This window comes from Vombatus ursinus, unplaced genomic scaffold, assembly GCF_900497805.2.
Source record: "Vombatus ursinus unplaced genomic scaffold, bare-nosed wombat genome assembly UNPS02014830.1, whole genome shotgun sequence".
Classification (NCBI taxonomy): Eukaryota; Metazoa; Chordata; class Mammalia; order Diprotodontia; family Vombatidae; genus Vombatus; species Vombatus ursinus.
This window is the reverse complement of record NW_020954608.1, coordinates 9,134,389-9,157,445: the sequence shown is the minus strand read 5'-3', so window position 1 is coordinate 9,157,445 and position 23,057 is coordinate 9,134,389. Positions and strand designations below refer to the sequence as shown.

General features: G+C 38.1%; 2 protein-coding genes across 2 annotated transcripts in view; both read left to right on the top strand.

Annotated features, from left to right (window-relative positions):
• Positions 1 to 14: 14 nt before the first annotated feature.
• DUS4L (dihydrouridine synthase 4 like) lies at positions 15 to 18,059 on the top strand. Its single transcript, XM_027838707.1, has 7 exons — positions 15 to 90; positions 6,312 to 6,449; positions 7,707 to 7,828; positions 10,303 to 10,420; positions 11,626 to 11,748; positions 13,353 to 13,579; positions 16,756 to 18,059. Exons 2-7 carry the CDS (start codon positions 6,334 to 6,336, stop codon positions 17,001 to 17,003), a joined length of 954 nt encoding a protein of 317 aa, XP_027694508.1. The 5' UTR covers positions 15 to 90; positions 6,312 to 6,333; the 3' UTR covers positions 17,004 to 18,059.
• A 1,706-nt stretch (positions 18,060 to 19,765) lies between these two features.
• BCAP29 (B cell receptor associated protein 29) overlaps positions 19,766 to 23,057 on the top strand; it is a 68,792-nt gene continuing 65,500 nt past the window's right edge. Inside the window, exons 1-2 of the mRNA XM_027838884.1 lie at positions 19,766 to 19,827; positions 20,347 to 20,454. Coding sequence (XP_027694685.1) covers positions 20,363 to 20,454 — 92 coding nt within the window. The 5' untranslated portion in view covers positions 19,766 to 19,827; positions 20,347 to 20,362. The remainder of the gene's footprint in view (positions 19,828 to 20,346; positions 20,455 to 23,057) is intronic.

Genomic DNA, 23,057 nt, shown 5'->3' with positions numbered 1-23,057 from the left:
AGTTCGGGCTCTGCCTGGCCGAGTCTTTGTGCGCGTGTGCGGCTGCCGAGGCTTCCCCGGCTGGAGAGAACGAGAGCTCGTGGCCCCCGGGTGAGTCGCGTGGGTTCTGTGAGACGGAGGGGCGGCGGGACCTTTAACTTTCCGTGCTCATGGAAGGAGACGAGGCATGGGGGGAGGGGGGGAAAAGAGATGTCTGAGGTCGTCTGCGGCTGGGCAGATGAGGAAACTGAGGCCCAACCACTCACATGGTCATAGGGGTAGAGCTGGGAGGGACCCTGGGGGTTATGTGGTCCGGAGGTTCTCAATCTGGGGTTCCCTGAGACCCTTTCATGGAGTCTGTGAAGTCAATTATTTTCATAGTAATGCTAAGACGTTTTAACTTATAGCGATAACCCACATAAATGAAAGCTCTTTGGAGGGGCCTCAGTAATTTTTTAGAGTGTAAAGGAGTCCTGAAATGAAAAAGTTTGAGAGCCGCTGATCTAACACCGTTCTCCTCACCTCTTTTTACAAATGAGGAAAACTGAGGCACAAAGAATCATAGGTTCGTAGTTGTGGCACTGGAAGGGACCTAGAAGGCCTCTAGTTCAAAGACCTTCGTTTTGCAGATGAGAAAAGGGAGGACCAGAGTCAAAGGATAATAGATTTAGAATTAGGAGGGTCCTTAAAGGCCGTGGAACCCAGCCCCTTCATTTTATAGATGAAGAAACTAACTTGTTCAGGATCACAGCCAGGATCCAAACCAGGTTATCTTACTTGAATACTAGGGTTCTTTTCCAGGAAAGGACCAGATCACCTTACCCTTTGCCTGTACTCACCTTCATATTTACTTAGCATAGAAGAGAAATAAGCACACTGGAAAATGGTTCAGTCACTTTAATAATGTTCATCAGTTAGTGATTAAATGCCTACTATGTGCAAGGCTGTAGAGACACACACAAAAGCAGTCTCTGCCCGGAGGTTAGGGCTGCTTTACTAGGGTGATACAATAGATTTAGAACTGGAAGGGGCCCTCCAAAGTTATCTAGACCAACCCCTTCATTTTACAGATGAAACTGAGGCACAGATATATTAGTGACTTGTCAAAGGTCATAGACTTGGAGAGTGGTAGAAGTTGTTCCAAGATCCTCATTCCAAATACAACATCTTTCAACTGCACCAGATAACATAAGCATTTATATACAAGGTAATTTCAAGAGGGAGAGAGTACTGACTATTGGGAGGTTCAGAAAAGCTCTTATTTCACTGGCTTTATCCTACAGAGAAAGAAAAAAGAGCAACTAATCAATTGTCACCACCTGTGGGTCCTGGGTTCCCAGATTGCTAGATTTCAGTTTCAGGCTTATTTCCCAGCACTCCATTCCCACAGTAATCATTTGTTGGGGGAAGATGCAAAGTTAACCTGAATTATGATCATTACCTGTGGGGAATTTCTAATTTAAGTCTTATGCTGAAAGATAATTATTATAATTATTTGATTGTCAGGTGTGGTAAAGTGAAAGAAGTACTGAATTTGGAGTCAAAGTTTGAGATCTTGGGCAAGTCATCCTCATTTTGAGGCTCAGTTTCTAGGTAGGGATGGAGAGAAACCTATTGGTTAGTTTATAGATATTTTTACTGCAGAAGAAATATGGGAAGTTTGTCACTGAGAGAAAGATCAGTGATGAAGCCATACTTTTACTTCAGGGACCTGTGCTTTTATTTGCTTTTATCTACCTTTCTTAATGTAGATTGGAACTTCTCCATGTAGAATCACATAATCTCCTCTGTAAAATGTACAGAATCCTATCTGTAAAATAAGTGGACTGGACTAAATTACTTCAAAGGTCCCTTCCAGCTCTCAAACTATGACCCTATGATAAAGGTATTAGGAAGAAATATAAAGCAAAATACTTTGTGAAGTCCTTCTAGCTTCCAGGGAATTGGGGGAAGCTAATGAAAAAGATGGCACTTGAATTGGACTTGAAATCTCCACCACTTAGAATCTCTATCTTCCTTCAAAGCTCAGCTCAAGCAGCACTTCCTATTGGAGACTTTTCTTAGTCTTCCCATCTGCTAGTGCCTTCCCATCTCCAAAATTACCCTACATTTACTTTGCACACATTTTTATTTACTTATATATGTGTATATATTCGTTAATAGATTCTCATTTTACATGTGAGGAAACTGAGGCAGGATTTCAGTCCAAGCCTTCCAACTCCAAAGCCAGTATCTTCCCACGTAACCATGTTGGTTGCTGTCTCTATTCTTCATGCTGGCTGTTTCCCAAGGCTGGAACCTATTTCTTTGTGTCCTTTTCTTTAAATCTCCAGCTTTTTTCGAGGCTCAGCTTGTATGTTATATGCCCCGTGAAGGCTTCCCTTTTCCCTAAGTGTTATTATTGTGTTATTGTTCTCTCTGTCTTCAAATTATCTTTTATTTACCTATTTGTTTGCATATTGTATCCCTCCTTTACAAGTCTGCTGTTTGAGATCAGGTACTGTTTTTTCATTTTTGTCTTTGTATTGCTAGTGCTTAGTACAGTACCTTGCACATAGTAGATTCTTAATAAACACATGTTGAAGTATTTGAACTGAATTATCCATATACAGAAGTACTATGTATGTATGTATTGATTAGATGGAAACTACATTTTTGCAAAGGAATTTTCCCCAAAGATTCCTATAAGGAATAATGGATATGGCCAAGAATCAACAAACAAAGGGCATCAAGCAGAAGAAAAAGATCCCTAAAAGAATGAATAAACGTTTTGTTGGAGTTAAGGACCATGATAACATACTTCTTGATAGCCTGCCAAAAAAGCTGTACCAAATGCTTATTCTCAGTCCTTGGTCCACTACTACAGGAAGGCTAGCTAACATCCTTCAAAAAATGTATCTCAGTGAAGATGCCAAGAGTACCTGACTCTTTGAGGACAGTTATATTGATGTGTACTGCAAAACTGTTGTGAGTGGATTGCTTTCAAATCATATCGGGGAACAATTGTAACAAGTTTTATGAGTGAAGTTTATTCTTTCCTTGCAGACCATAGGTAGTTTTTTAGCTGTCAGAAATAAAACTCTCCACACTTAAAACCATTTTTAAGTGCAGAGTTCTTAACTTTGGGCTTGTGAACTTGTGTGTGTTTTTAAATATTTTGATAACTGTATTTCAGCATAATAATATATGATCTGGGACCCCAGATTAAGAACATTTGCTCTAGGTATTTGTCACATTAACTGCTATCTTGCCAAACCTTCCCCTTCTTGTATATATGAAACTGATTTTACTCTCTGAAAGCTGTAACTTAAATCAGTGCAATGAGCAACCCCAACTCCAGAAGATCATAGTAGCAGAGAGACGATAAGACTAGAGCTGCAGAATGTGTGGATGGTTTGCATACCTGTACTTTGTTACAAGGGAGAGCATTTTTGTTGTGTTGGGGGGAGGGGCAGTGGTTATAGTGATCTTTAAAAAAAGAGAGAGAGAAAGAGAACAGCATTCATGAAACATTTGTAAAATGCACAGAAGAGACCAGAATTTCCAAAAGTGAAGCAGGACAATATTGAAATTACCGTGTTAAACTTACATAACTTTTTTAAAAAGCTGCACATAATTAAGATTCATGGTTTCATATGTAATTCTCTTTCTGTTTTTATATGTGGAAATGATATATGTTGATATAGACCATGTTCATAATTTTAAAAGCTCTGTATAAATCCTGCCCCTTGTGCCCCCCCAATCTGCAAACTTGATTTTGACAACTCAAATGTAAATTTAATTTGGTAGATGAAGCCCAACCTTCTAGCTTATCGATATGCAAGATGAGCAAGGAGAGAGAGAGTGTGAGAGTACCAAACTCCCCTTGATGAGTTTAAGCCCAGTGAACTCTATTTGGAATCCTCAGAACATTGTGTGCTTCAGATGAGTTTTAGACCAAAAAAGGTGCCACACAGGATTAAATAAAGTGAATGTCTTCATTTTCAGCAAAGGAAGCAGAGTAGATTCAACAGACAATAGACCTGTGAGTTTGACTTTGATTCTTGGCAAAATTCTAGAATGTTGTTTTGGTTTTTTTTTAAGGGACAGTGAGTGAATATCGAGATAAGGATGTGGTTATCAAAATGGCTTCATAAAAACAGATCTGACCAGCCTGACTTCACTACCTCCCTTCCCTCCCCTCCCTTCCCTCCCCTCCCCCCCCTTTTTTAACACAAGATTATTACTAGTTGAAGAGAGGCAGATTTAGACTGGCAGATCAGGGTAATGCTGCAGCTATAGTTTACGAGCATTTGACAAAGTATTCCATGCTATTCTTGTGGATAATATGGGAAAGTGCCTTAGTGACATTCAAACCTTCTTGGCATAAAATTATTGCCAGATGGCGTTGTGTATTTACTGGAATAACAGGTTAACATTTGTTCCTATCATTCACTTTCATAAAAAGCATGACAAATGGGCACTTAGTTTATATTTTGCCTCTGTGAATTTTTTTATGGATGAATACTAATCATACATAAAAGTAGTAATCTTATCCAAGGAACTCCATACTAATAAACTATATTGTGGTCCACTGTATGGTAAATTAGTCAAATCAATATAGCACTTACTCAGTTCTTCCCCATATACTAAGCTAGAGACAAACTGGAATTCTCACATATGCATTTATCGTGTTCTCATTTGTACTTTATTTGAGTATGTCTTATGACTGCCTCCTAGATTGTAAACTTTTATCCTAAAAAACAAAGATTATGTGATGTAATGTAGTGGGTAAGATGGTGGGCCTAAGATTTAGGTTCTAATGCTGCTGTGTGGGGTACAGAGACCTTTACCTATGAATCAGAGACTCAGGAGATATTAGAAAAAAGAATAGTTCGTTTATTGGCTTTCTCGAGAAAGGACACACCCAGCCTCTCTCAAGATAGCTCCAGCCAGGGTGTGCAGGGAAGTTCAGCTCAAAGCCAGTTTATATAGACCCTAACCGAATCCCCACCCACCCACTAGCTCCTCTTCGAATTGGCTGGCCTTCAGAGCTCACAGTCTAATCTCGGAAACTTTTTCCCAGCAACAAGGTTGCAAAAATGCGCAAGACAAGGAACTGTTGGTTCAGCAGCAAAGTAAGATAAAAGGAGGGGAGAGCCTGAAAGCCTGGACGAACAAGATACTTTGGGGGACTCCCTTATCTTGAGTAACATTCTATTTCTTTTAGCAAGGCAGTTCCTGGGAACTCTAGGAGGAGTGTTGTCTCAGCAAGGCCAAGGCTTATCCTTCCCTGAGGGGGCTTCACTCTTTCAGCATCCCACTCACTACTATTGATGTTTCTTAGCTGTGTGACCTGAGGCAAATCATTTAATTTCTTTCCACTTCATTTTCCTCATCTGTAAAATGGAGATAACAATAGTAGTATGCACTTCACAGAGTCATTGTGGGGCTTGAAGGTGTTATGTGTGAAAAACACATTGCAGACTTTAAAGCACTTTATAAATGACAGTTATTATTTTATCTCCTTCAGTGTCTGAAACAATACCTTGCACAGGAAGTGCTTGAAAAATACACTGAATAAATACATGAATGGCTCAAACCAAATTTCTTGGTTTACCTAGTAATACTATTTTGAATAAAACATTGCAGGAAAAATATTTGATTTACTTAGACTAAGGAAATCATCCTATAGATTTTCTATGACCCTAGCTCCCAATAACTTGAACAAGAAATGTAGCTGTAATAGTTACCCAATTAAATGTAAATGCAAATAAGATAGCATCACTTTACAAAATGCGAAAAGTTTTGGACAGTTTTAATGAGTAACCAAATTTGTAGTATCCCATTTAACACTTGGAAGATCAGGAAAAAAATAAACAACCTTATTTGCCAATAAATTTGACTTAATTGATGGCATACAAACTTTATTTATATGTGTGTATGTGTTCCATGCATGAGAAATAACTGAGGGATAGCCCACATGCTCTAATGTTACCCACATGATTTCAGATAAACATAGAGAAAGCCCACAGCATGTCCAGTGGGAGCCCCAAGGCAAAATGGGGAAAGGACATAGGAGAGAACGGCACAAGATAAGATGATATAAATGGGTTTTGATCTATATCATTTGTCCCACATCAATAAAATCATAGGTCCCTTGTAATATTAGAATTTACATATTATATTCCTCTGGAAGGATATAAGCTCATTGAAGTCACAAACTGTTTTGTCATTGTATTCCCCACTGCCTAAGAAAATGACTTTCCTATAGTAGTCCCTTAGTAAACATGTACTAGATGTGTAGCTAATGAAAGGCATGTTTCTATATGAAAATGGATTATCTTTTTCAGAATTTTAAAAAAACTGGTATTCATGAGTTGTGATTACACAAAAACTACACAATGTCAAGAAAGAACAAAAGATCCACTGGAAATGTTTCATTCTGGGCACCTAGTAAAAATATGTGCTCCTATGGTTCGATATTCAAAGTAAGTATGTTGAATGATTATTGTGTTTTACATTTCTGTACCTTTTCCTTTTGGAATTATATTTAACATTCTCCACTCTCACCTTCAAATAACTGGCATCATAAGTGACCCTGTCTAAAACATTCAACCAAAAAAGAATGCTCCAGCAGCCATATGATAATCAACAGTTATAAAACATGATGATTAGGGATGGCAGAAACATAAAGCTCATTATACAATAAAAATACCTTTCTGGGGTGTACAGATTAGGTTAACTGTTTTCCCACAAACAAAAACTTATGCCTTCTGCCTCTGCCTAGACACCATCTAGATGACTGTACCTTTAGCGAAGTAGAAACAGTGTAAGATTTACATTTTTTGTTACTATTTCCCAATTATTAGAATCACCATTATCTTCAGACATTACATTTTTAAATAACTGTGTTTTCTCAGGGACTTCCAAAGTTTATTTGTGAAGTTTGAGGATGAAAAAATTTATTTTAACTCAACAGGCTTATATTCAGGACCTAGATTTTACCCAGAACTGGACTAGATTATTGTGATGAATACAAAAGATTATGAGACACAATCCCTGCCCTGAAGAAGCTTAGTTTTGTTTGGGAAACAAGACAGTGCCCGTGGAGTATAGGGTAATACAAGTATTATATTATTAAATGCTACTGAGGTTCAAAAAATGGTGAGACCACTTAGTTGCAAAAGCTTGGTAAGGCTTCATGAAAAAGATAAGCATTTAAAGGCTCTCAGAAAGTATGGGAACCTCATGTATTTAACCACCTTTGTCCATTGCCATAAGCATCTAATAAACTTTCTACTAATGCTTCTCCATATAATCATATTAAGAATTAGTTTGCTATTCGTTCACATCATCCAACACACAACCTAATCCATGTGTTTTTATGAGACCTCTTTAATTATGTTTATGAGTAGTCCGCATACAAGTGCTTAATCTTAGGAGAACATTCAGTTGACTCATTCACCAGTGACTGACAGATAATAAAAACTTACTAAATTTCATTTTATTAAGTACAAAACAAGACTGGTTCTTTTATTTAACTTTTAAAATTTGACCTGGTATTTTTAAATTGACAATTTAAACTGTTAAGAAGTACAACTCAGTTCTTTGTAGCATTTTGTTAAACTTGATTCAATGAATATTTCTTACCTTAATTTATGCTTAGTAATATTTTATTGCAGTTAGAAGTAAATTGGATCATAGTGCTTTGGAAATGCTGGATTAAAATGTTCATTTGCTCACAGATTGGCTTTCAGAACACTAGTAAGGAAATACGACTGTGATCTGTGTTATACTCCAATGATAGTTGCTGCTGATTTTGTCCGCTCTATAAAAGCCAGAGATAGTGAATTCACCACAAACAAAGGTATGCACAGTCTATTGTATATTGAGTTTTGTAGGATTTCATTTAAAAAAAAAACCATCCTTGTGAGCAGCTAGGTGGCGCTACGGATAGAGCACTGGCCCTAGAGTCAGGAGGACCTGAGTTCAAATCCGGTCCCAGACCAGACACTTGACACTTACTACCTGTGTGACCCTGGGCAAGTCACGTAACCCCCAATTGCCTCACCAAAAAAAAAAAAACATCCTTTTTAACCTGAGACTTCACCGCTATGCAGCTTATTCTATTCAGCAGTTCATTTCAGTTCCACAAATACTGATTGTGTCTACTTTGTACTGAGCACGAAGGTAATCCCAGATATACAAGTTTATATACAATGTCCATGTCCTTATGGAACCTAAAATTTAGTAAAACACATAGAGATAACTATAGCTAGCACATGATAACTACGTTAGGGACGTATAAAACAATATGCAGTATGAGGTCCAAAGTGGAAAGATCCAACTGATTCTTGGAGTTATGAGAAAAACGGTTTGAAAACCTTAAAGTAGTATCCAAACAGACATCATAACCAACCAGCTATATCACCAAAGGCTTCATAGTATTAGAATTGGGCTCTACAGAATAGGTAGAAATTGAAGAGGTTAAGAGTTTGAGGAAGTGGATTCCAGACAAAGGGAATAATATGAGCAAAGACCAGAAAGCGTGAATTGTACTCAAAAGACAGTTTAATCCCCTTTGACTCAGTATGGAGTTTATAGAAGGGTTTAATAGAATAGCACTAGATGATAGAAGTCCCTGAATGTCATGTAGTAGAATTTGAACTAAGTAATCATTATGAAACAAATAACATATTTTTGAACAGATAGGTGGCCTGACTAGATCTCTATATAAGGAAGGAATATTAATCTAATGTTAATATTAAAGATGAAGAGGAGGGGAAATGGAGGAAGAAAGATTTTGCTTGTTGATATTGGCACCAGTGGATTCAATTATCATCTCTGTGGTCATAATTCCCAGATCTACTTATCTAGCCCTACCCTTTCTCCTGACCTCCAGTATCCTATCTCCAGCTGCCTAGTGAATATATCTAATTGTAGGTCCTGTAGATATCTTAAACTCACACGTCCAATAATGAACTCATTATCTTTCTCCCTAAGCTTTCCCCTCTTCTAACTTTCCTATTACTGTGGAAGGCACTACCATCTTCCCACCCACCCAGGCTCACAACCTAGGTTAGTCCTCCACTCCTTACTCTCTTCACACTTTCTTATCTAATCTGTTGTCAAGTCCTGTTCATTTTATCTTTAGAATATCTCTCGTCTACACCCTGTTCTCTCCTCTTACACTAGTATCACCCTGGCACAGATTGTCATTACCTCACATCTGCACTATTGTAATAGCCTTTTGGTTGGTCTCCCTGCCTCCAGTCTTTCCCTACTCCAGTCCATTCTCCACTCAGCTCTCTGATTGATCTTCCAAAATTTTAGCACAGGTCTGACTGTCACTGGCTCCCCACCCCTCACCCCCAATTCAGTAAACTCCAGTGGCTTTCTGTTGCCTCCAAGATCAACTATAAAATCTTCTATTTGTCTTTTAAAAGCCTTCATAATATGGCCCCTTCCTACCTTTCTGTCTAATTATACCTTACTCCCTTCTACATGCTCCACAACTCAGTGACACTGACCTCCTTGCTGTTCATTGAACAGAACACACCATCTCCCATCTCTCAGGATTTTCATTGGCTATCCCCTGTGCCTGGAATGTGCTCCCTCCTCCTCTCCATCCTCTGGCTTTCTTCAAGTCTCAGCTAAAATCCCACATTCTATAAGAAACTTTTCCCAACCTTCTTTAAAGCTAGTGCCTACCTTCTGATTGTCTCCAATTTATCCTGTTTATTTCTTGTTTGTACATTGTTGTTTGCATTTTGTCTCCTCCATAAAACTGAGTTCTTGGAGAGCAGAAACTTATTTTATTTATATCCCCAGTGCTTGGTACATAGTAGGCACTTATAAATGCTTATTGACTTACTGGACCATTGGATTGGTTTAGGAGGATGGCAATAAAAGTTTGTCACAAAGTTAGTTTCTTTTCCTCCTAATAGAATTTTTTTTTCTAAAACAATATGCAATCATCAAGTTTCTGTTAAGTACCTTCTAAATAATGGTGTACAGGAGAAAACATACAAGATGAATGGTTAGATTCTCCCATTCTGTTTCTGCAAAGAGAGGTAGTTGCTGTTATTCTTCAAAACATAAAAGAGAGAAAATATTCCTTCTACCACTTTCATGAGGAAAGAGATAAATCCTCTCATCCCCTCATAAATTTTCAAAAGGCTTACATCTGATTCCATCTAAATTGTAATCCTATCTAGATAGATGTTTTAATAGATTGAAAGTAGTTAGTATTGTTTTACCCCACATGGGCAATTTCTGGGTATTTTTAATACTCTATGTTATTTCTTCCGAATTTTAATGATGAGATGTTCATTTTATCAGGTGATTGTCCGCTGATTGTTCAATTTGCTGCTAACGATGCACAACTTTTATCTGATGCTGCCCGAATAGTGTGTCCTTATGCGAATGGAATAGACATTAACTGTGGTTGCCCTCAGAGGTAAAACTCAAAGAAGTTGGACGAATTTACTGAAAAGATTAGGAAAATCTATATCAACATGGTAAAATATCTTTCTAGTTTTCCAAAATTCACACAGAAAATCATTCATATGAAGTAGAATATTAAGCATGAATATTTTTAACTGGAAATAAGATAATCTGATAGAGAAAAAAACTTAATAGACTCAAGGATTTTGAGACCCTATTATTCCTGAGAGCTAAAAGACTGATATATAATACTAGGGTACTCTTGTAATTTCACCTTGCTAATTGTATTTGTTATAATATATATCCCTCCCTTGAGCCCTGCCTATGAAGGTTTTGTCACTAATATCAAAAGGACCTCATTGTGTGAACCCAAGTATAGTGTTTTAGTGAGGTTCCAATGTATAGAAAAAGGGAGTAACATGTTTTAATGCCACTTCATAAATTCTTTTTAGTTCTAAGATATGTGGTTCTATGATTTGGGATGTCTCCACACCCTTTCTTGTAATTCATTCCCCTGTTGTTGGTTTTTTAAGGCAAACTTTTTGATGGCTATCTTTTTTTTCCAAAAATATAATATTTAGTTGTATAGTTAACTAAGTGTTGGTAAGAAGTACTTAGGAAACTCTGCTAGGTGTTATCTGTCAATAATTCTAAATGTTATAGTACTAAAAAAAAAATCAAAGTTTTGAAAACAATGCAAATAGCCACATTGATATACTCATTGAAATGCGTTAAATAAGTCAGCGTAACTCAAAAACTTCATTATCTACTTTTTTAGCTATGTATATGTGTCTGCCTGTGTGTGTATATGTGTACATTCAGTAATCATCAAATTTAAGGAACCTGATTTCAGTGACAAAGAAGAACTTGTTCTAACCTGGTGAGATTTGGAAATTATATTTTTCTGACTTTATATCCATCCTAGAACTTGTTTGTCTAACATCACATTGTGTCTTAGAAACATACCAGCAATCATTGGTTCTGTGATTGTAGGTCAAAGAAATATTTTTATGTGAATAAAAATATATATTCTATACATGGTAATGATTCTGCTTAACTCATTTTACACTTCCACAATTACAACAAAAAAGGGTAACCACTTGCTTTCAAGTATACCAAGAATAACACACATAAACACACACACACACATACATATGTTTCCAAACTAAAAACCCCTCTTGTTATATACATTTTTCATTTTGGTTTTTTTTTTTTAAGATGGGCCATGACAGAAGGATATGGTGCATGTTTAATAAATAAACCGGAACTTGTTCAAGATATGGTTAAACAAGTAAGAAGTCAAGTGGAAAACCCAAAGTTTTCAGTGTCCATTAAAATAAGGTAAAAAAAAATTCATGTTTTGATCTATTGACAAGGTACATTTTATTACTTAAAAAGTACCTTTTGTCAAAGTGCCTAATTTGAATGGTCAATACTATTTGCATATATAAAAATAAGCCTTTTATTAGATGCAAAAAATTTTATTTCTAGGTGATGTATTCTTTTGTATTTTAATTTGGAATGAGGGTGATAGAACTATGAATGTCCTGATACCATTTTTTTTTTTTTTTTTTGCTTCAGTGTAAAGATAGAGAGGATCACTATTAAAATATGAAAACTTGCAGTAGGGTAAAACAGCTCTGACAGTGTTTGCAGCAGCCATTTGACTAGGAAAATTTAACTTAAAATGAACAATTTATTAAGATCACATACATCTATTTTCTAAATAGAGACATCTACAAAAAAAAGTTTCAATATCAAAACCACTGAAAAATAAAAATTAAGTCCACCTGGTTATTTGATATAAATTAAAGTGTGCATGGCCCCTCTGCCAAAATCTAGTATTCCTCTTACTTTTCCAGCCTTGTCTAATTTTACTACCTTTGACACACTGCACTCCAGCCAAATTGGACGGCTTTTTGCCCTGTGTTCTGCTTTAGCACCTTTGCTCACATGGTTCCCTATGTCTGGAATGCTCACTGTCATCACTTTTACCTTTTGAACTCATGCTTATCTTTTAAAGCCCACTTTAGATCCTCCGATCAGCAGTGATAAAGCCAAAGGCTCCTCAGACTGTTTTGTAACCTTGGAATGTCTTTACTATGTATCATAATACTATCTGCATAATACTGTCTTCCACTAAACTAATAAACTCTTTGGAAGCAGGGAACATAAGATGTCTTATCTAAACTTTATATCTACCTTAGTGACCTAACTACACAGTAAGAACTTCATAAATACTTGTTATTGCTGCTGCTGTCATACTGTTTTACACCACCAAAAACAAAGTTTTATTAAATTCAATCAAACTGATAACTTCTCTACAAATAAAGCCTTAGAATGCCCATAGTCTCCTTTAAAAGCAAAGCAATGCAACTAGGATAAGAAGGGAAGGGGTCAGTTGCAGACTGGGGGTGCGAGGAGTATCATTTTTCTCTGATTGCCAAGGTAGAAAGGCAATTCATAGAAATATATAGACCCAAAACATCCCAAGTAGATAAGTCAAAGGATTTAAAACTGTTCTTAAAAGAAAAGTACATCATCTTTTAGAGCGCAGACATAACCAGACTATTGGTACATTAAGAGAGTTTTCACTTTCCTCACTGGAGAGAATAGGCTAGAAGGTATAGATCTGCTTTTCTCCATCCTTCTAATGCAGCGTTTAGGTCATCATTCCAGAGCTTAGAAAATGGGGAATTCTCCCAGGAGTATGGGATGCTATGGGATAGCCTGGCAGTGATCTTCTTCGTCCCAGCAGTCAAATAGCAACACCAGATGGACTGAAGTAGACTGTATTCTAAATAAAATCCCACTGTATGCTATGGTTTTGGTCACTAAGAAAACCAAGTAGATAAAATTATCTACTGCAGGAGTGATACTTTGAATTTGTTTAGTTTATCAGTTCTTTAAATTTTCATGTGTTATAAAATGTTTTGGAATTTTAGGATTCATGATGATCTTACAAGAACTGTAGATCTTTGTCGGAAAGCTGAAGCAACAGGGGTTTCCTGGATTACAGTTCATGGGAGAAATACTGAAGAAAGACACCAGCCAGTACACTATGATGCAATTAAAATAATTAAAGAAAATTTGTCTGTACCTGTAATTGCTAATGGAGACATTAAAAGTTTAAAGGAAGCAGAAAATGTTCAGGAAATAACTGGGACAAATGGTAAGAAATCAGTCCTTAATTTGGGGGAGGAGAGTTTATCTTTTTAAGTGTCTAAGAAACTAATGTTACTATGGTTGTAGTTTCTATTTAATAGTGAGCCGTTTTCTCCCAGTAGCCTAATTTAGGCTAGGCACCTTTCAAATCCATACTATTAACTCTTATTTAGTAAACAATAGAATGATACTTCAGGTGGGATACAGTCACTTTTCTATCTCCATGTCATTTAGTGAGTAATATGCTTCCGGAAGACCTACTAGTGAACTCAGGAACCCAGTAGAATAATGGCTTATCCCACTAATGTCTTTTATTGACCTACCCACTGATATTACAGAGTTGCTTAGTTTGCAAACATATGACATAATAAGGGAGATAGTGGCATTAAAGAGATGGCTATTGGTGGCAGCAGGCAGTTTGGGATCATATATTTATAGCTAGAAGGGACTTTGGAGATCACCTAGTTCAACCACTTCATTTTCCAAACAAATAAACTGACTCCCCAATAAGTGATTTGACCGAGTCGTTCAGTGACAAAGCAGGAATCTTACCCCAGGGTTCCCTGTCTGCACATTCAGCAATAGATCCATTCCACCACAGTAGCTCCCTGAACTTGGTTCAAAGCAACATTTTTGAGTACCTGTTTTGTATAAGTCACTCTTTCCAACTTCATTTTAATTGCAACTGCCAGTTCATCATATAGCATATTAGGTAAGGGGGTAGTAGAGTCAGAATGTGCTCATTCCATTATTATTGCCATTGAAAATAACTAAAAGGTTAGCAGATCTGTTCCCTTTTTTTTCTTATTTGTTGTCCTACTTTCATTTAAAAATAATATGCAGTAATTTGGTTTAGCTGGATCTCATTCTAGGCTTTCCAAAGATTCATTTCTTAGTTGCTTTGTTAAAAAAAATTATTATTATGAACTTATTCATATTCACCTCTAATAAGAAGTCCTCCCTTATAACAAATATGTATAGTCCAGCAAAACATTGATTTATTGATTTTCAGTTTTGTGCAGATAATCTTTTTTACCAGACTCCTAAACTATTTTGCCAGTTACTTTCCACTCCAAGCCATTATAGCCTTTGGTTGCCCCATTTTCCTGCTTAGCAAGATGACATTTACTCATTCAGGTGGCATCTGGACTTATTGTGCTAATGGTTTTTCATTTGCTAAACTCTTTTAAGAATTCGTGATTTTTTTTAAACAATTGTCCAGCCTTCAAAGTCAACAGATTGGGTTAGAGCTTCTGTCATCAACAGTAATGCCTCTTCATGTTTATATTTCCTTTTTTTTTTTTTTAATTTAAATAGACCTTAGTTCCAACCAGCTGGTGATCTGGCGTCATATGGCTGACTGATAAGAATGCCAGAGTTTCCTATCTGCTTATACTCAATTTCATTTTTTTGTGATGTCTTTAAAAGTGGTGTGCCACTGAGTTTCTACTCTTTGAAGATATTCATGATGTACAATCATGGAGCTCCTGTGAGCTTTTGGATTCTTTGTTTTTTGCTATCATTCCCTTTTTCAGTAAAGCAGAGAATCAAGATATATGTTGAATTGGTTTTTGAGAACCTAATCCAGGTCGTCATAGAATTTCTTTGCTTCTTCACACTTAGGAAAGCATAAACGGCAGCTCGCTCCATAGGATCTGTTTGCTTATCATGAGCAGTATTAAGATGAGATGACAAGTATACCATGAAATGATGATTCTTGTTACTTTTGGGCCCATGATGAAAGCAACTCAGCCTGCTCCTTTATTTGCCTCTCTGAGGTAAATTTGCCAGATGGCCTTCCATTTGGCTGCATTTTCATTATATCTTCTGGTTTTCATTTATTATAAAATGTCAATATGAACGTAGTTCAGTTTGCCTCATAGAGTGCCAACTCATTGGTCTATGAGTAAAAATGATACATTAAAAATTAAATTGGTGGTTGTGGCTGGTCTGAAAATTATGTTCATCTTTTTTTTGCCACTTCAGCACTCACAATTAAAGGCAGTTGTGTAGGACTATACAGGGCAGCTAAGTGGCAAAATGAATAGAGCAGTGGACCTGGAGTCAGCAAAAATTGAATTCACATCTGACCTCTAACACTTACTAGCTAAGTCACGTAACCGTTTGCCTCAGTTTCCTCATCTGTAAAATGAGCTGGAGAAGGAAATGACCAACCACTCCAGTATCTTTGCCAAGAAAACCCCAAATGGGGTCACAAAGAGCCAGACACAACTGAAACAATTGAATAACAATAACAAGGCAGGACTTGGGGCCATTTTCTTGTCTTGTCCATTTCTTGGTTTGCCATGACCAAAAAAAAAAAAATTAGTCATCCAGTGATTATTTAACTAGTTTTTTTTTGTTTTTTTTGTTTTTTCAGACAGAAGACACCAACCCCTACCCCATTATTGCACCAGTGTTCCTGCTTATTATAACTTAGTAGAGCTGGCTTCAGGAACAGAGAGTTGTTGCTCATCATAAGAAATGATTTTTAGAGTTTGGTGGATGAGCTTCCATGAGTACAGCTCTGTTTTGATAGCAGGATAAATGATTTCATTGGAAGTAATACACTGAGTAAGATGCAATAATGGTATTATGAAAATTTGTCATTTATTCAGCTTCACTGATTCTTCTAAGTATTGATTTTTACATTCTGTTTAAGTCAAGAAATATTTATTATCATTACTATTCCTTGCAGGCAGTGGCCTGAGTATCAAGCAGGATATAAAGATAAATGAGGCACAGCCACTCCCTTATAAGGGCTTCCAATTTAGTAGGGAAGGATAATATGTGTAAACAAATAAATATAATATGAAGTAGACTATGAAAATGGGGTCTGCTAGGTGGCTCGGTGGATAGAGCGCTGGGCCTGGAGTCAAGAAGACCTGAGTTCAAATTTGGCCTCAGACACTTAGCAGTGTGACCTTGGGTAAGTCAGTTAACCTCTGTTTGCCTTAATCCACTAGAGAAGGAAATGGCAAACCACTCAAGTATCTTTGCCAAGAAAACCCCATGGACAATATGGTCCACAGGGTCATGAAGAATTAGACACAACTGAACAACAAATACGAAAATACCTAATTATGGTACAAATAAATAAAAGCAAAAGAGATAGCTTCTGACTAGGGTGTTCTTAATATTATTCACAGTAATTCACCAGTGTTTCTTATATTTTTTATACAGGTATAATGGTTGCAAGAGGACTTTTAGCAAATCCTGCTATGTTTGCTGGATATAAAGAAACCCCCCTGAAATGCATCTGGGACTGGGTTGACATTGCCCTTGAGCATGGCACACCTTTTATGTGTTTTCATCATCATTTAATGTACATGATGGAAAGGATAACATCAAAGCAAGAAAAAAAGGTGTTTAATGTTCTGTCAAGTACAACTGCAGTTTTAGATTACCTTACAGACCACTATAGCATGTGAAACTCTCAGATATATAATGTATTTTTTATATTTATGATGAGAATCAATTCTAGGTTTTTTTTAATTAATGCTTAGTTTTCTAAGTCCTATAATGCACAGAAAAAGCTCACTAGTAATGTCGTTTTAGCCAATTTTCTAAAGGGGTCATATCTTTAATATTTTTATAAGAAACATTTTATTTTAAAGTAAAATATTCGTGATTTGAATATATCCCTAATATGTGGATATGAAAATTGCTACAAACTTGTTTTTTAATGAAAATAACTGCAGAGAAGTTACGAAATCAGTGCCAAAATCTTTATAAATGGAAAAGTAAAAATTTGTATAGAACTGCTCCCATAGATGACATTAGTTCTACTTGAAAAACCAAATTGATAGTGTTTAATTGAATTCTACATTCACAGAAGCATAATTTAAAATAAATACCATTAAAATAAGTAAATTTAGTGGCTTCTAACATTTATATCCATGATTTCCTGAAATTCCATAAATGGCATTGTTTATCAACTTCTCAGCACTCCCAGGTCATTTAGGAAATTGAAAGAACTTGATAAACACATATTCCTCAAAAAAGTTGAACAAATGGCATTCCATTTCCCATCTGTGAAGAAGTTTCCTAGCTGAAATCTGTATCTGTCATCTTAAGGATGAATGTTTTTAGTGATGGATTGTAAAGGATTATGTCCATCTGACTCAGTGGAAAACAAAAAGAAAGTTTATCCTTTTTTTAAAAAAAAAAGCTTATTATACCAGTTTTGATAAGCAAGTTTTGGTATTTTAATGCTCTTCATTGATTGATGACAATATTGAGTTCTTTGCTATGAGACTTTTACAATATGTTGGGGGAGGGAGGAGGGAAATGCATGATTATCAGCGGTGAACAATGTGCCATTACTGGAATTAAGTATTTTATATTGAAATTAGTTCAATCTTATAATTGTTTTGGATGTTGACAGAGAATATTTATACTCTACTGTATTAGCAGATAAATCCAAAATATGATGTGACTATTGTTTAAAAATTGCTTACTTCCTCAAACTTTTTCTTAAATACTTAGTTGGTTTTTATTGGTTTTTTTTTTGCAAAATAGTCTTATGTTTTAATAGGATTTATTTGTTTTTCTATATATATTCCAATTACTATTGTATTATTGGAACTCTATTAAAACTTTTCATTAAAATGTGAGCTTTTTGGAGGAGCCTTCTTGATATCCTAAGCATTTGACACAATACCTGGCAATAGTACATGCTTAATAAGTGCTTCTTGATTAACTGATTAGACATGAAGTTATCCAGTATTAAATTAGATTCAGTTCAGCATTTAATAAACACTTAACAGGTACAAGGTTTTAAAAGCAAGATGGCATAATGAATAGAGTGTTGGGCTCAGAGACAGGAAGGACCTGGGTTTAAAACCCTCTTCGATTTACTACCTCTGGGCAAGTCATTTAACCGCTATGTATCCCAAGCAGTTCCTAGAACTTAAAATGAAAGATCTGTGCTCAAAACCATATATACAAATAGGTATGAGGGGAAAAGGAGTGAACTAAAAATCCGAAGGAGAATGCCCTGTTTGTAGAATAGAAAGGAGGCCGGTGTCTTTTAAGAGTACATGTCAGAAAGCTGGGAGTGAGAGAGGAAGGACTAGATTATGAAGGACTTTCAAAGCCAAACAAAGAATTTTGTATTTGATCAAGGATGTGATCACCAAGTTTGATACAGAGGAGAAAGAGAAGATGGCCCAAGACAGAGTCCTATGAGACATCTAAGGTTCAAGTGCTAAGCCTGGATGAGGACCCAACAAAGGAGACCGAAGATCTGATCTGCTAGACAGGAGGAAACCCAGGAAAGAGTGATACCATAAGCACCCTAAGGCTCTAATCTTAGACACGAGGGATCTGGTGTCAAGTCACACCGAGCTATGTACAACGTAACAGGCTGTGCCCTGGTCTCAGCACCTCAGAAGACAGGCTATGATGGGTGAGGCTGTTAAAGTAGGATAGCCCCAGACCTCATAAAAGTATACTTAGCCCGGCAGATCTGGGGAGCGAGGGCAGGAAAGAAGGGCCAGAGGGAAGACTAACTCTCAAGAACAAAACCTTTCAGTACAATACAATACTGTACTGTCAGTATTGACAGGTTTCCTTTCTTAAAGATTTTGTTCTCTCAATCACCTTTGAGCAACAAGATGCGTATGCAAACAATGCCTCCTCAACAGCATCACCACTTAATGCACGGCATCCTGGCAATAAGTAAAATCAGTTCCTATTTTGAACAGGTAGTGTGGTTGCAATTGGAAAGTACAGTGGCTCAGAAGTCAGAGAAACTGGCCTAGAGTCTGACTCTAACGTTACTGTGTGGCACTTAAGACCTGGGGCTCTCTGGGCCTCGGTTTCCTCATCTGTAAAATGAGGCAGCTGGACTAGAAGGCCTCCCAACTGGGGCCGCTTCTCCCCCATCCCATCCTTTTCGCCTAAAGGAGGATGAGCCAGCCAATTCGCTAGATAATGAGTCACCCCTTAACCCCACCACAGGCAATTAAGATAATTTCCAATGAACACAATGATGTTCACCACCACCAAAGCCACTAGAGAGAGGTCCGCCCCCCCCCCCCCCCAGGCTTGGCTGTAAAGAGCAGCTGGCCGAGGAGAGGGCGACGCCCCCGCTTCTCCTCGGGGCTCTGGCTACACTCTCCATCCCTCCTCCCTCTTCCTCCTCCTCCCCTCCCCCGCCGCAGCGTCTGACGTCCCGCGCAGGGGCACCAACAGCACCTGCAGCAGCGCCGCCCGCAGCCGTCGCCGCCGCTCGGGGCCCCCCTGGCAAAGGTAAGCACTGTTAGGGAACCCGAGGACTTTACCTCCTGGGCCCAAGCTAGGGCCGGCCTCGGGGTAGCTCTTTGCCCCCGGCCGCCCCTGCCCGGTCCTCGCTCGGCTCGGGCCGCGGCGGATGCAGGAGGCGGGGAGCTCGGGCTCCCCGTGCCCCCATCCCCTGGCCGCGCGTGTCCCGCTGGGCGCCCTTTCCCGGAAGCTGGCCGCCCCCCTCCCCTCTTCCTCCTTCCCCCCCACCCCCTCCAACCGTGAAATCGGCGCGCGCTGGCGCCGCCCACGGGCGAATTGGGGCGGAGGGCGAGCGCTCCTGGCCGCCCTGCAGCGGAAGGCGGCCCGCCCGGCCAGGCCAGGCGGGCCCTCGTGTGGAGCTGCGCGGCAGAACTCGTACACGGCCCCCCGCCGCTGCCGCGAGGAGATCGGGAGAGCGCCGGGCCCAGAAGGAACGCCCCCTCGGGGCCTTAGGCCGCGCTTTCCTGCGGGGCCCCAACAGTGCAACGGGTGTGTTTGTCTCCCCAGGAGTGGAAGCGCAGACATGACGCTGCAGTGGGCAGCAGTTGCAAGCTTTCTCTATGCCGAGATAGGATTCATTTTAATCCTCTGCCTCCCGTTTATTCCTCCTCAGAGGTAGGAAACCTTTTCTTCAGATCCGTGAAGCCCTGCGCCTTTGTCCTACCCCTCTAAAGTTAGAGAGAACGAAGGGAGGGGGAGAGGGATGAGGGTTACAAAGTTAGTGAATCGTGATTATTTCAGAAGAGACTGATTTAAAAAGAAATTCATCAAAAACACCGTGTGTAAAGAGCAACAAAATTAAAGTTTTTTTAAAAATGAAACTAAGAAACTAAGTTTTTTTTTTAATGCTTCTCTTTATTTCCTCACTGATGAAATCGGCCTAGCCAGTTTTAATTCTGTTGGGTCCAGCTGTGTAGCAAGGAAGTATTTGCTTTAAAAATTTTGTATGGCTGAAGAGTCATGGAGTAGTAGTAATGATGCTAGCTAGCGTCTCATTCCTGCTCTGACTGCACTCCAGACTTCCTCTATGAAGGGGGCGGTTCCTTTGTCAGTTCCCCCATACCCCCTTTTCAACTTCCTTTTATGTGTTGTCTTCCCTCCATTAGAGAACATAAGCCCCTTGAGGGTAGGGGCTGTCTTTCTGCTTGTATTTTGTGTTCCCTGCCCTCAGCAGCACCATGCTTGGCACACCTTGAGAGCTTACTAAATGCTAGTTAACTGACTTTAAATTACTTTAAGTTTAGCAAAGCATATATTATCTCATCTAATCCTCACAACCAATCTGTGAGGTAAGTGCTACTCCTCTTTTTACAGTTGAGGAAACCAACTTAGGATCACACACATGTCTAGGGCAAGATTCATACTCATATCTGACTGCAAAGTCTTTCCACTACCTTATAGGGATGCCCCGGATTAATAGGTAAAGGGCCATCCTTGGAATGAGGATGATGTTGGGAAAGTCCTGCCTCTGATACATACTGACTCTGTGGCCATGGGTCAGTCATTTAATCTCTCAGTGTCCCAGGAACAATGTGAGACCATAATTTACAGTTGAGTTGCCCATCTTCAATCTATAAAAGTAGTTGCCAAATCATGGGGCTCACCATGCTGATAAAATCACATATTGGACCAAATCCATTTCTCTTGCTTAATGCACTTCTGGTGTCAATTTGTTTCGTGTTTCCACATAAATCACAACAACACAACTTGTGATGCAATGTAATTGCCATTAAATGGACAAAGGGTTACCATTTTTGACATTGGAACAGTAAAAATATTGTCTGATATGTATTTTTTTAGGACTGTAAGCCAGTGATTCTCGCATGTAGCCAATAGTTTTCATTAGTGATTCATTCGTGATTTCTTCTAAACTACACCTTTGCTTTCATCAGTGTCCAGAGCTCCAGGTGAGGAACATTCTTTGCCAAAGCACCTCAACAGGCAATAAGTCAATAAACATTAAAAACTTACTGTTTGCCACTGTGTTAACAAAGGCATAACTAGCCTAGGCACTTTCCTTAAATGGAGGTTCTAGGAGGAACCATTAGTTGGTTCAGAACAAGGGATCTTAGGAGTAGAAAGTACTTCCAAAGACAGAATGAGCTTCCAAGATAAAAAGGCCACTGCAGTATGGTGGAGAAAGAGTGGGGAGTCATTAGCATGTTCTTTTACTGAGAGTTACTTGAGGCACTAAGGTTAAACAACTTGCCTAGGGCCACATAGCCATTATGTGATAGAGGTGGGACTTGAACTCATGTCTTCCTGGCTATGAGGTCATCTCTCTATTGGTTTCTATTACGATATACTGTTTACATTGCTGTCCCTCTGCTAATGTATTGCTATTATAATATGCTGCTTCTCATTTATTAATGATAAATTCATTTTAATGGCACTAAAACAATAAAAATTGATCCGTTATTGTGGGATGTATTTTAAAGCTTTTGCTAAAACACAAATTGGTTTTGAATTAGTTTTTGATATTTGATCACTGATACTCCTGTAGGAATATTTCTAACTATTCTCTATCTCTAAAATGATATTTGAACACTTAACATAATAGAGTCTGATGAAGTACTTTGTTCTAGCCCCTGAAGTGCTGTGCTCTAAGTGAGCTCTAAGTGATAACTCTTTATGAGTTAATCACGTGTAGATCAAAAAGCATGACAACATGAATGATGAAACATATTTGGTAAAAATTACAGAGTCAGTTTTATATATACTGTTATTCTTTCAGAAATACAGGAAAATAGGCATCATATTAAAAACTAAGTTTGTTATTGAGTCATAGAGCTGTAAGAGACCTCAAGACATAACCTGGCTTGCATCCTAGTCTTCAAGCAGGTCTGTTCCTAAAATATGTAGATACAGATATCTTCATCATACTTTGGTTGCTATGGCCAAAGAGAAAACATCATTCAGATCAAGTTAAATTAAAACTGTACATTACTGATTCTACTGTTTTCTAGTGGAGTATCATTTCAAAGACCTACGTACAATTTAAAACAAAAAGTTAACAATTACTATGATTGTAACCAGCAACAATAGACATTTACAAATGCCTGCCTTGTACAGGGCTGGGTGTCCTCGGGGAGGTTACAGTCTAGGAGGGGAATAAGACGAAATCACAGATTACTATTATACAAAATACTACATGTTAAATGAAAGAAATGGAAAACAAAGCATCATAATGTGAAGTCTGAAGGGCACGGTCATTACCA